This window comes from Choristoneura fumiferana, chromosome 6 (assembly GCF_025370935.1).
Source record: "Choristoneura fumiferana chromosome 6, NRCan_CFum_1, whole genome shotgun sequence".
Lineage (NCBI taxonomy): Eukaryota > Metazoa > Arthropoda > Insecta > Lepidoptera > Tortricidae > Choristoneura > Choristoneura fumiferana.
Window position 1 is genome coordinate 2405250 of NC_133477.1, and position 14808 is coordinate 2420057.

The 14808-nt window shown below is 36.8% G+C and overlaps 1 protein-coding gene across 1 annotated transcript; it reads left to right on the top strand.

The window, feature by feature from the left end:
* The first annotated feature begins 12906 nt into the window (after positions 1-12906).
* Positions 12907-14557, top strand: LOC141428510 (uncharacterized). Its single transcript, XM_074088503.1, has 2 exons — positions 12907-12974; positions 14321-14557. Exons 1-2 carry the CDS (start codon positions 12920-12922, stop codon positions 14512-14514), a joined length of 249 nt encoding a protein of 82 aa, XP_073944604.1. The 5' UTR covers positions 12907-12919; the 3' UTR covers positions 14515-14557.
* Positions 14558-14808: the final 251 nt, after the last annotated feature.

The window sequence follows — 14808 nt, forward strand, 5'->3', positions numbered from 1 at the left end:
CGGCGCGATTTCGAACACTCGATGCGCTAATTCGAGTATGCCTTCATTTGTGGCGTCTTATCTAAAGTAGACACATTGAGCGTCGATTCGTTCCGTTACGATCGACTTTAGACCGATTTGCATCCGTAAACAAATATAAATATACAACGCGCTTTCGTTCGAAACGGTATCAAAGAGATTTTTATTCCAATTTATTTTTCTTGGTGTGCGTTTCGAAATTCGCAATTTGCGTGTACAGTCGCATTGAAAATGAGGTTTTGTGAAAAAATATAACAATGACTACTTTCGTTATTAAAATGTTGGTTGTGTGCGTGTTTCGTATTTGTGTGACAATTTTTTCAAGGAGTGTGTTGTATACGTGTGAAAATTGCCCGCGAGAGTTATGTACTCATGCACTCTACCTTTTGAAGAACCCTAGGTTGCTATCTGGAAATACAGATGATGGGAGTGAATCCCATTCCTAAGTAGTTCGCATTAGGAAAGATTAAGCGAACCGCTTTGTGCGGACCAATGGAATACATAAGGAAGACGCTCCCAAGATACCGAAAAGTTTTACTTTGTTATAAGCTTTTTCGTATACCATAGTAGCGCTTTCAGGCATTTACACATTTACGATACGTCTTTCGATGTCATTAAATACACATCTTTAAAAGTATTACCTTGACCGCGCCAAGTGTATCATTTACCTTAATTATGCCAATTAAGCTACAGCGTGACTTAATTTTCAAGTTTTAAAAGTGTTAGAGAACTCATTAAGAATCTATTAACTCTGTATATTCGACTTTGAAGCCTGAAGATTAAAGTTTAATTTGCATCGTTTTTGCGCTGAAGACCGTAAATATTTCCAGCGTGAGCTGTGGAAATAAGGTTATAAATTAGTTTTGACTTGCCTTTTTAACCTTTTTTCTCGCGTTTTTAAAAGGGTAAGTTTATTTTTATAATAACTTGAAAAAGGTTGTTCTGGCTGTGCTTGCGCGTAATAAATAAACACAATATATATTTTTATTATTTTTTATACCAAATAACAATATTCCTACCTAGTGAATCTTTTTTATATATTCTGTTGTTTTGTCTGGTTAACGTGGTCAAACTTTTCGAATTACACCTTCACACGCTAAACAACTTCGAAAAGTGAAAATCTCCCGTAATTTTAAAGTCCGGCACAGTCGTTTCTCAAAGGGCCGGCAACTTATCCGTATAGATCTGTTCGCTCACGAAGGTGCGCCCCTCCACATTTTATAATTGTAGTTGTAAACGTATCCGTATGACAAGTATATATGTGCGTAGCTCGAACGTGGTATTTTTTTTAGTGTCCATACCGTCAGTTACGCACACTAAAACAACGTTTAAGTACTAGGTTTACTCGTACTATGCACACTGATAAGCTGTTCAGCGCTCCTTCGTAAGTGAACAGATCTGTAACTCAGATTATGTTATGGATGTTCTTGGGTGGCGGTGATTGCTTTACATCAAGTAACCCACCTGATCTATAAATTGTCCCCTATAGTATATAAAAAACCGGTCAAGAGTGTTTCGGACACGCCCAGGATAGGGTACCGTAGCCGTTAAGAAAAAGTCAAGTAATATTTTTTAAGGATTTCTTATTGTGTACCTACGGAATCTTACAAGCTTAGGTATATTTTATACCTTAGGCTGCCATTTACTCTTAAACTACTAATAATTCTCTAGCAATCTTAGCCGTTATAATTTTCCTTGTAAAATTGATATACTTTCTATCATCTTGAATTTTTTCAAATTTTTCCACCCAACAGTTTATATTTTAGAGGGAGGGACGTTGAAAATGTGCACTAAATATTTCGCAAACAGATCACTGAATCTAAAAATCGTCTTACCAGCCCCCCAATGGTTTTACGAGTAAAAGACCTATCCAACGATACCCCACACTATAAGTTTAGAGCGATTCGGTTCGATAATCGAACTTTGGTTGCTCTCTCGAGATATTGTAGGTACTACATACACTGATTAATTCACTCCAGGACAGCGTCAGGGTCAGGAACTTATTCTGTGAGATCACCGACACAAGCTTAGTAGGTGATCACCGACACAAGCTTAGTAAACTCCAATTCAATAGAATCTGACAATCCTGTAGACACTTCCAGCCTACTAATATAAACACCGGGCTGCCTAAGGCTTTGTGATGTGACTATTATTCTTTTTTGATTCCTTTTAGATGATAATTGCAACAACAGGGACATATATAATCAAGTTTGCCCAAGATAGGGTGTCTTAAATATGTAGAAAATTGTCAGATTCTTTTGAAGCGCATAGCTTGTTGTAGGCAAAACCCTGAATTTAAATTTCTACAATAAACGTCAAAAATCAGTGTTTTAACGACTAAAAATTGCTAAGCCTCACAATGAAAGCACTGTTTATCGTCTCAAGTTATATATTGCCTGTATTTGGGTCAGGAACACCATTATAATGATGAAGATGTGAGTTCCTTGCCTTTGAAAACTACGTTCGAGCTTCGTATGGGAAAGGGAAGATGACGTGAAATGAGTAATGACTGTACGTGGAGCAAATGTAGGTCAATACACATTTTAAATTCACGTAGAGAAAAATGTTGGTGTTTTTACCCGACTGCGAAGAAGGAGAGTTATGTGTTTGGCGCGTATGTATGAACGTATGTATATTCCTATGTCCTCTCGTAACTTATCAATGGCTGAACCGATTTTGATAAATGATACGTCATTGGATTCGTCTTGATGACGCGAGTGACACTGGGTACATGAAATTCTTGAAAAATCAAAATGGCGGATTTAAGCTAAGCCAATCATTTGCTACATAATTATTTGCCACATAAAAGTGTGATGAAGTAAAATTTAGCAATATTAAAACTTGCAAAAGAAAAAAGCGAATTAAAGGTATGCCAACGATTGGTTTGCCAAATGAAGCTTCGGCGAAAGATTGGTTGCTAAGTGAAATTTAGCGAAACATATTTCGCCGAAAAGGCAGTACACCGTTTTAATTTTTTGCTGCTCTTAAAGGCTCATCTTCTATCCTCTTTTTAATACTGACCAGGGAACACGCAATTTATTACCTAACTTACATAGGTTTAAGGTTTAAATTGTTACAGATCCATTGTTTAGGTTTTCGCCTGATAAAAACGATTTCACTCATTCAACTACCTATACCTACAAGAATTACCTACTATAAAAGATATTCTCAAGCCACATTTTCCCTTACTTACAGCAGTGATTCCGGTTAAATGCAGACCCATTCTGCACGAAAAAGTACCACCAGCAAAAGAGGTATATATACATATAATGTATAGTCGAGGAAACTAAATCACTTAAGAGAAGTCTCTTCGTTCCATTCTCCATACAAACGTAGACCCGGTCTCATTTGAAAACTAGGCAACAGGAATAGATGAAATTTTGTAAGTATGAACTAGACGTAATTATCTATGCCTGTGGTTTTTCAGATTTTCATATAAATGTGTAATATCAGAATTACAGGAGTTCAAAAGTTGACAAAAAAAAGATGTCAACTTTGCACGAGAATTACAGACTAATAAAGCATTTTTACAAAAATCTAAAAAACCACAGGCATAGAAATTATAATGAATATCTATCTACCTTTATGCCACTAATGTCATTTTGACATCCCATACTTATGGTGGGTGTATATAGGTGGTAGGACCTTGTGCACGGTCCGCCCGGATTGCTACCACCATCTTGCTCGCTAATCCTGCCGTGAAGCAGCAGTGCTTGCACTGTTGTGTTTCGGCGTGGAGAGAAAGACAGTCGGTGAAATTACTGGCACTTGAGGTATCCCATCTTAGGCCTCTAGGTTGACAACGCAACTGCAATACCCCTGGTGTTGCAGATGTTTATGGGCGGTGGTGATCTCTTACCATCAGGAGACCCACTTGCTCGTTTGCCATCCAGTCGAATAAAAAACATATATGCCAAAGAAATCACAGCGAAATTGATTGTGAAAAGATTTCACCCTGGTACGTGTTTCAGTTTCCTCGGATGTAGACAAAACGAATTTATGACAAACTTATTTAAATGGATGTCCCTTGCTTCAGCAGAAATCAATCGAGACTATCAATCTTGAAGAAAATTTGTAACAAACTCCAGCTCCCAGTCTGGGCATAGACGCGCAATCACTCTTCTGTTTCCAATAACGGCTGAAAACATGTTTTATAACATCTATTTTTCTTACTTGACCTTATAGTAACTTAAGTAAGTAACTTACTTATTTTCGGTACTTTTTTTAAAATAGCCATGGCCGTTTTTGTTTACCACGTCCAACCAGCCAGTGTAAAAAGCCATTTGTCGCTAGAACTCTCAAAACTTTTTGCATAATTGCGGGTAGAGTGTGGCTGAATGAAAACCACCATGGCATTTTTCAAGGAATACTTTTATGCAATTTTCACGCCTTATTAAACGAAAGCCTAAAGTATCTCAACGTTTTTCTTTAACTTGAAATAATGTGTAAAAATGATAAGGTAAACGAATTTTGCTATAATGTACTAAAAAGGTGTAAAGAGTTTGCGCTAAATTATTATTCCGGAACTTCTTTTCTTTTCCCACACTTGACACTGGTGACTCCGTGAGTGATAGACCTCATGAGACTTTTTTTCACATTTTTAACCTAATTTGGGAAAAAAAACTGAAATAAAAAAAATCAACACTATTTTGTTTGTGGCTGTTGACACCTGATTACTTTGGTCTTAGACGAAGATTTTACTTTACAATACAATACAATACAAATACTCTTTATTGTACACCAGAAATAGTAAGTGACACAGAAAAAGGTACACAGAGAAAATTACAATAGCACAACGAGTATGCATAGAGCATAAAAAGTAATTTTATGTCGCCTAGATCCAGCATAAATACCATGCTTTACGAGCATGAGAAGTGAAAATATTTTTTGATAATTACTGGATGTAGATGATTACTATTCTTTAAGTAAATTTGAGTTGCTCCACAAGTTATACGTTCGCGTCCACGAGGAAATGTGTGTTTTAACCGTTATATGACGTCCCTATTCGGAAAACTAGTTCTACAAGTTTTTATTTAACTGAATATGGTATCTTTTTTTAGAAACCTAAGTGGGACAAGAAATAAAACAAAATAAGGGAGGAAGTAACTAAAGTAGTAGTTTGATCCTCCAAGTCAAATTTCACCCACTTTTAGTAATCGAATTGACTTGAAATTTACGTAGCTTAAAGGTCCTCTGACTTCCATTGTATTATGATAAAAAACCTCGCTCCGCTGAGCAGGGGGGTTACCGAAATTCGAAAATCGAAGTTCGTATCGTACCGTCCCTCTCACCCTCGTAAATAATATTAGCGCCAGAGGACGGCAAGATACAAAGTTCGAATTTTGCACTTAGTAGCATAGGGCCTGTTTCTACTAGAGCTGCGCGGTGCGAGGATATGTAAGTGAAGCGTTTCTATTGGTTCATGATCATGAGAAACATATTTATCACACGTCTCTGGTGGAAACGCAGCTTAACAGCCTTCGCATTTATAATATCAATCGGATTAACAGGATTCAATTCGTCAAAATAACACACACACACACACACACACACACACACACACACACACACACACAAACATCACGCCTGTATTTCCAAATGGGGTAGGCAGAGCACACGAAACGTTGCCGCTTCGGAGCCTTTTTTTACACTTTTAGCAATTTTAGGTTTTAAGTTTGACAATAATCTAACCAACTAAAAGTTAGACAACCCCCGACTTTGTCTCTTCAAAGTTCAATATCTCAAAAACGGCTGAACCAATTTTGATACAACATGTCTAAGAACTATGCATAGAGAACCTGCTTTCAAATAAAAAAAACCGCATTCAAATCGGTCCACCCGTTTAAGAGCTACAATGCCATAGACAGACACACACAGCGGTCAAACTTATAACACCCCTCTTTTTGCGTCGGGGGTTAAAAACGGTACAATAGTGACAGGTTGCTAGACTGTCGCCTACGGTATACCTTAACCTCCTCAGTCACCTATTACGACATCTAAAAAAGAAATGGAAAGGTGTAGGTATGTTAAAAACGGTACAATAATGAGAGGTTGCTAGCCTGTCGCCTACGGTATACCTTAACCTCCTCAGTCGCCTATTACGACATCCAAAAAAGAAATGGAAAGGTGTACGTATTTCTAACTCGACACCACACGGGTCGAAATAAACATTTGTTTTATTGAAAAGCGCAGCGTTAAAACGTTTTACTATTTTATCCAAAATAATCCCTCAAAAGTTTACCATTTCGGTCTGCCGGCTGCACCGAATTTGGGCTATGAATAATGTAAAGTTTACCAACGACATGTGGCAGAATTTGTTGAATTATGCAACCATGTAGAAACTCGGTGAATCAAGAATAAAATTTCTGCGTTTAATGCCAAACTAAACCATGTTACTGTAAAAACTTGGACACGTTGAACGTGTCGCACTCAAAGTCAAAGTCAAAGTCAAAATATCTTTATTCAATTTAGGCTATAACAAGCACTTATGAATGTCAAGAAAAATCTACCACCGGTTCGGAAAAACCTCTGCTGAGAAGAATCCGGCAAGAAACTCAACGAGGTATATATATTTTTTTTTAAAACAGATTTACAATATTATTAAATGATATGTATACATCACAAGTATTTAACACAACTTTATTTTTAACACAGTAGGTTCGCTATTTGAAGGGATCGCTAATGCGGATCGGAATTATTTCCAAATATCCCTGTCCATGATATAATCATTAACTTTATAATACGCCTTTGATATTAATGTCTTCTTGACAATAGATCTGAATTTTGTATCCGTTTCATTTGTAATATTTTTTGGAATTTTATTATAAAAACGTATGCAATTTCCCAGAAAAGACTTTTTGGTTTTAGCCAGTCTGTAAGATGGAACTTTAAGCTTCCCTGTGTTTCTAGTAGCCTTTGGCTTATCGACGTTAGTGGGAAAATCACATATGTTCTTCCTAACATACATGATATTTCAAAACATAAAGCGACGGCAGGGTTAGGATATCTGTTTCCTTAAAAAAAGATCTTAAAGATTCACGCGTCTTCAAATTATAAATTGCTCTAATTGCTCTCTTTTGTAAGATAAAAATTGACTCAATGTCTGCACTCGCGTGCTTACGAGTACACTACTCGTATTTCTGGAGAAATTCTACGAAAAAAATACAGTTTTTATAGTTCTACGATAGGACATAACTTATTTTCGTCTGAATAACGAATAATATCTGTCGTTTAGGTAATTTTGATTTTACTTTAAAATTCATAAAAATACCGATCGATTCGATACGAACAATATTGATACTTTTCAATCGATACAGATATAAGACTAAGTATATGCTTTAAGACCGGTACTGTATCTAGTAAAAATTGGATACCATTTAATTCCTAGACTATCGAGTTAAACGCCGTAGTTGAGCGATTGAAACAAATTCCGTCCATTCTGAAATATATCCTATATCCCTTTATAGATATTTGATATTTCTAGATAATTTCCAGCATGTCCTTCCTCGAGTGAAGAAATTGCTGAGAAAACTCAATTAGAACAAAAATGCATACTTCAGCGAGCAGTAAAAGGGGAGTAACTGGGTTTTATAGACAGACCGCCGCATGCAGTGCTTTAAGAGTGAAATATAATTCCTAACGGACTATAAACACTTCAGCACTTTTTGGTTTCAGAATGATGCCATTATTATAAATGTGAAAGTTTGTGGGGATTTTTGTGCGTGCGTGCTTTAGTTACACCTCGCTGAGACAGTTTGCCTGGTTAGGATGAAATTAAAGCGTGTCACACACTAAGCAGATACGATAAGATATCTGTATCTGAACGCATATCTGTCAATATCGCTCCCTATACAATTCAATGAGCTAACACACACAGCGCAGATAACTTATATTTTATCGTGAAGTATCTGTGAGCCCCGACATATATCGAAAGATGGCAAAGATATTATCTGCGTATATAAATTGATCTGTGTATAATATCTGCCGATATAAGTATGGTAGTATTTTTTCACTTCTCATGCTCTAAAAGTAGGTCAATATAGCCTAAAGTGGGAGTAAAGTGAGTACTTTAGTCCCTAGGGAGTAAAAGTAATTAAGTTTTTAATTTACTTCGAGTGACAAATAAACTCAAACTTGCATAGTTTTTGGCATAAAATAAGATTGTCTACGTGGTCTTAGTTCTATGCTTTTTCCGAATAAAAGGTGGCGCCATTCTATTTATTCCAGTTTGGGTATGGACCATTCCGCCGATGCGATTTTTTTATTAGCAAAATACGGCAACAAAATCACGCTTGTTATATGGGAGCTTTCCTTAAATATTTATTTCATTGTAGTTTAATTTTTAAAGTGAATATACGACTAAATACTTCAAGCGTCTACCTATTGCCGTTATCGAGCAAAAAACGGCAAAAATAATCACGTTTTATTCTATTTTTTTAGTATTTGTTGTTACAGGCAACATAAATACATCATCTGTGAAAATTTCGACTATCTAGCTATCACGGTTCATGAGATACAGCCAGAACAGATACAGACAGAAGGACAGCGGAGTCTTAGTAATAGGGTTACCCTTTGGATACGGAACCCTAAACGCTCGTTCCTTCAATAACTGTGTCAGAATAGCGATAGGATAGCGGTTGAGAGGCTAATATACCTAACTACGAGCAGCTACGGGTACCTCCAAACAGCCATCTGTTCTCCGTGCTTGGTTTGATTTAGTACAAAAAAAAACGCTTAGCTTTTATGGCATAAACTCCGCGAGATAACCTTTTAACGGTGTAAAGCGCTGTCCATATAAACTTTCGTGACAACCTCTGGTCTCTGTACCCCCGAAGCTCCGTTAAAAAGCTTCGAACCACTCCTCATTAAGCAATAATACTTTAAAAGTTGTCGACATGCAAGCCAGTTTAAAACTAGTAATTAGTTTTGAAACCTTGACAAGTGGTCTTTATCAAGGTTGTTAAAGACTGTACCGCTTTAAACTTGTCACAGGGTGGTGTCCGGGGAAGTTATTCGGGTGATGAAGAAGGCAGGAATAGGGCAGACAGTGATATTTATTTAAGATAATAATAAACGAGCACCTGCGGACAAACAGACGCGGTCTTAAGTATCTAAAAGGTATGCTTTGACACTGTATCAACAAATATAAAAATACATAGTTAATCAACTTACGTTTCCGTGCCCAGTTCTTTATTTATATAATTCAATGGCACTGAAGTCCAGCAGTATTACATTACATAGAACAATGAACTTAAGGAGCTTCACTAATACACTGCAATTATTTGTAACTGGATAAGGATAAAACCTTCCTTCGAATGGGAGTAGTAAAGTACAAGCTTGTTATGGAGTTTTAAGATATTTATAGGATCTAGGATAAAAGAAAGGTAAGTGTTCAGCTCGGAGGCTCTGAATAGAATGTTATTTGACGTAAATTGAACAGGTGTGGAATTAGAAAAGGAAATTTGAATTTAAATGTTATTTTTTCGAATATGTGCTAAGCCAGACAGTACAAAGAGTTAGGAAGAAACGAGCTGTATGACACCTCGTTACAAACTTTCGCATTATACTCATAACTAATATTTTTCGAGACTTAATCACGAACTATGTATTGCTTAAATTACTTCGACTTTTCGATCACATTCAGTCGACTTGTGACCACAACTGTTGTAATGTGGTCGAAACGTCCAGTTAATTATAAATAGTTCGTGATTGAGTCCCGAGAAATATTTGTTAATAAGGAGCACAAAATGAATGTAAGTGGAAGTAATACATTCTAAATGTATTGTTATAAATCTTATTTATTTTTAAGATTTTACGAATGCGGACTGCTAAGGAATGGAATTCGCTCCTATCGTCTGTATTTCCGGTTAAATACAACCTAGGGGTCTTCAAGGCTTCATTGAAAAAGCTGTTATTGAACCAGTGAGATCTGTACACTATAGATGAGATCGCAGCCAATTCATGGGTCAGTTTTATGTAAAAAAATATAATTTTTTGTCTGATCAATTCCCTAGATTGATGAGATGAGTGGTGTGATCTGTAAACTATTAACTAAACCTTACAAATTATTTTCTATCTATATATTTTTGTCATCAAATCGTAATTTTAATTGTAATTTTTACTCAAAAACATATAAAATAGTATTTTTTTTCCAGATCAACATAATGATTTCAGCGGCCCAAGTTTATAGAAAGCCTCGTTGAATGGTATATCTTGAACAGATAGTCAATCAGTGCCAAAAAAAAATTGATAGAAGTAACTCTTTGATCTATTATAAACTAAACATTGCCTCTGACATTGATCGTTGATGGGAGCGAATTTTATAGATCTTATTATGTGAATAAGATCGATAGACGAGACTTGTTGTGAACTAGGATATTAAGCAGGTGCTAAATGTTTTGTACAGTCTATAAAGTAAAATGAATGATGATGATGATGATGATGATGATGATGATGATGATAGTTTGTACTTATAAATGTTTAATGTTTAATGTTTATTTGGGCAAAAAACGGTACAATATAGAAAAAAAAACTTAAGAAAATAAGACTTAAACGAAACATAGACCAGCAAATATACCACTATTAAATTGTACAGTAGAGTGACACGTACAAAGAATATAAATGACCTATTAAACAATAATTTAGATGAATAAAACGAAACTAATGTTTTAACAGGGCAGCTTTAAACCTGTTAAGAGAAAGGAAATTAAAATTAATCGTAAAATGTGTTGCTATTAAGCGAAAAACTCGGCTGGACCGATTTTAGTAATTATTTACTTGTTGCGTTCGCTATTATCAGAAGATTTTTATGGAAGAAAATTAGAAAAAATACAACGGGGGCGAAGCCGCAGGCAACAGCTAGTTATTAATAGATCTAATTATTTACGAGTTATATTTATATGTAAAAATGTTTTAGTTTTTTCTGCTTTGGCTCTGGTTATCAGAGTTACAAAAGTTAGTATGTCTTGACACTAAATATCGATATTTTGTGTCAAAACATACTTTTCTAACTCAGACCAAGAGCAAGTCGGACTCGATCACCGACAGTTCCGTATAAATCAAGTACACAACAAATTTCACTTGTTATTTTTTCGTTTTTCTTTTGCTGTGAGGCCTTTTAAATAGTTATAAATAGTCAGGCCCTTTTCCCCTATCATTAATAAATTTTATGTGACTGATAAATGTTACTTCATAGTTTTGCTGTGATTCTTAACAACATACTTAGGAGATAGATAGACATAACAACAAAGTGACCATAGACCTGTTCCTTAGACTAGATTCGTAAAAAATACGATTTTCGTTTGTCAGTTAGGTTATCGAAAAATATTGGACCTACAAATATGAAGATATAACCCGTTAAAGTTTTGTGTGACGTCATGCCCTGGTACACTTTTTACATAGAAGAGAACTGTAAAAAGTCTGTTAGGATGTCTGAGGTCTTCATTATGAATTAACAGCTTGTATCATACACCCTATACATCCCTGTGAGAGAGGATATTATATGGCCATATATGTGAGAGGCCATAATAATATATGTATGGGTAACAGGCTCCTTTTCCCACAATGTGTGTACTGAACCCTAAAAACGAGCATGTGTTGAACTTCAGAACGTTTTTTTTATTACAGTGGAACATTCACGGAGCGCGAACGCATCAAAATTCCGGGCATGAACGAAGATTATGAAACGCCATGGAGATATTAAAGTATGTTCACGTGTATGTAGTACACGTCGGTGAACAATATTAATTTCAATAGTAGACTTTGCCCGCGGCTTTGCACGCGCAGAGCTCTATTGTGGCCCAGACAAAAACGTGCTCTAAAGTTATTCCAAGCCAAGATACTCGTATCATCCGGTAGTTTCAAACGAAATCAAAAAGTTTATTCTGTAAGCGGCCGCGAAGGGGTCTTTTGCATGTCAATTTTTTATACTACAAGCGCTTTCAGGAAGACCACCATTGCCAAGAAGAATGCGTCGCAAGAAACTTGACAGTCATTTTTTGAAAACAAAGCAAACAAGTTGAATTGAAATTCCGAGATTTTACGAAATCCCTACGGGAATTCAAAAAAAATTATACCGCTATTGCATTAAAAACAACCGTGCCAAAAGTGACCCGGCGGTTGAAATTTTGGGATGAAAAGTAGTCTACGTGTTATTCTTGACGTCCAGCTATCTACAACCCACATTACATCCAAACCCACATTTATGCAGGTGGTAGGACCTTGTGCAAGGTCCGCCCGGATTGCTACCACCATCTTGCTCGCTAATCCTGCCGTGAAATAGCAGTGCTTGCATTGTTGTTTCGGCATGGAGAGTAAGACAGCCGGTGAAATTACTGGCACTTGAGGTATCCCATCTTAGGCCTCTAGGTTGGCAACGCATCTGCAATCCTCTGGTGTTGCAGGTGTCTATGGGCGGTGGTAATCTCTTACCATCAGGTGACCCACTTGCTCGTTTGCCATCCAGTCGAATAAAAATAAAAAAACCTTCAGCCTTTTTAGCGTGAAGGATAGTAACAAACATACGCACAAACACATACAAACTTCTAAATTTATAAAGTAAGGGTCTCCCCAAATCTATTGACGCGGAGACGGCAAATCCGATAGAAAAAAACCTTTTATGTCTACATATGTTTTTTGTCTAAAGTTAAAATGTCTACGCATTATACCATTACTTAATTACATTATACCATATACTACGCATTATCTTTATAAGAAGTTTCCGAAATTTTCCTATATGAAAAATTCCGCAAATGCTTTTGTTTAATTGCTCTGCTAGAGTTAATATTTAATTTGACGTATGCAATACGAATGACGAACATTGCGTTCAGTGTAAACAGGTGCTCAATTGTTTCAGATAGGTATAAAAGGTCCTGCGTTGTTTTTTTCAGTCAAATAAATAAGAATGTGGAAAAACATATTTGTTCTTGCATTGGTCATTGCAGCAGTGGTATCAGACGGTATGTTGTTACATTTTTTTAAGAATTTTCATTGCTTTGTTTTCTCTTAATTTTAAAAAATTAAACTGGTTTTGATTTTCTTTATGTTTAATTAACCTGTAAACAATTACTTTGCTCCGCCGCGAAGTGTGTACGAGTATGTTTATGCAACAAACGTGTGTGCAGCTCCTCCGCCTCTAAAGTATGAGAACACACACATCACACAAACCTAACTATAACCAACACACTGCGCTGACGCGTTTCGAACCTAATCACAGTTCATCGTCAGGATAAACCATTTATCATGCTCACAATGATGGTTGAGTTGGAAACGCGTCAGCGTAGTGCGGTGGTGGTGATGTGTATGTGTGTTCTTACACATACCTTTGTATGTAAGGTTGCGGGTGAACAAAGTTATTGTTTATTGTTGATATGGACCTCCAGAAAGTAACCCCTGATTCAATAAATTATTCAAAATCATGATACAAATGTCGACGGGATAGCCAAGTGGTTAGTATACCTGATTACGAAGCTTGAGGTCCCGGGTACGATTCCCGGTCGAGGCAGATATTTGTATGAATAATATGAATATTTTTTCTCGAGTCTTGCACGTTTAATATGTATTAAGGGGTGTATTTATATATGAACTGAAACTATTACTTTGCTTACCCGCGACCGGGAAGCAAAGTAATGGTTTTAATTCATTGATATGGACCGCCGCAAAGTAACGCCCGATTCAATAAAGTATTTATCTATTGTAAGTATGTTTATAGTACCTACCCGATGGCTACGACTCCGTCCGTGTACAATTCATTTATCGCTATCCTTCGGGAACTACGCAATTTTCCGGGATAAAAGCCATCCTATGTCCTTTCTTGGGACTTGAAACTATCTGTATACTCAATTTCATTTAAATTGGTTCAGCGGTCTAGACGAGAAGAGGCAACAAACAATCAAACAGACTTACAAACTTGCGCATTTTTTATTCGTAGCATTTATAATAATTACTAGCCTGTTACCCGCGACTCCGTCTGCGTAGTTATCGTTTATCGCTATCCCTCGGGAACTATGCAATTTTCCGGGATAAAAACTATCCTATGTCCTTCCCCGGGGCTCAAACTATCTGTATACTGAATTTCGTCTAAATCAGTTCAGCGGTTTACACGTGATGAAGTAGCAAACAAACAAGCAGACTTAGAAACTTTCGCATTCATAATTAAGTGCGAAGTAGGAGTGGGAATAGGGTAGTGGGGATGGGAATAGTGGGAAAGTGGGATATCGATGTTGCGAATGAGGACCTCACAATACCCGCCATACGCGCGAACCAGCTTGGTATCACAGAACCCATATTGTTAACCTGTTCCTAGATACCTGCTCGGACCCAAATTCTTCACCCCACGATTGCTCGTTGAACTGCCTAAGACGATGCAGCAACTACCTGAAGGGCAAAACGCCAATCTGCCCCCGCATACAGTGCCCACCAGGATGTGGATGCAAAGACAAGTATTACTACGACGAGAAAACAGGGCTTTGCGTGCTACCCTGGGATTGCACATGCTAATAAAAAAGTAACAGAATTTAATAAACAAGTTATAATTTCTAAAGTTTTTCATTTCGGTTTCAGATCATACAGTCCCCTTTATTTATTTACTAGCTTATACCCGCGGCTTCGCCCGCGTGGAATTCGGTTATTGTGCGGGGGCCTAGGTACCATGATCTTTTCATAAACGATCCAAACGCAGAGCAGTTCAATTTAGGCACCTAAACTGAATCGTCGAAATTGGTACCACGACGTTTATTTCTCAGAGCTGAGTCTCAATGGTTTACAAGTGAATGAAAGACCGATATTGTCTCT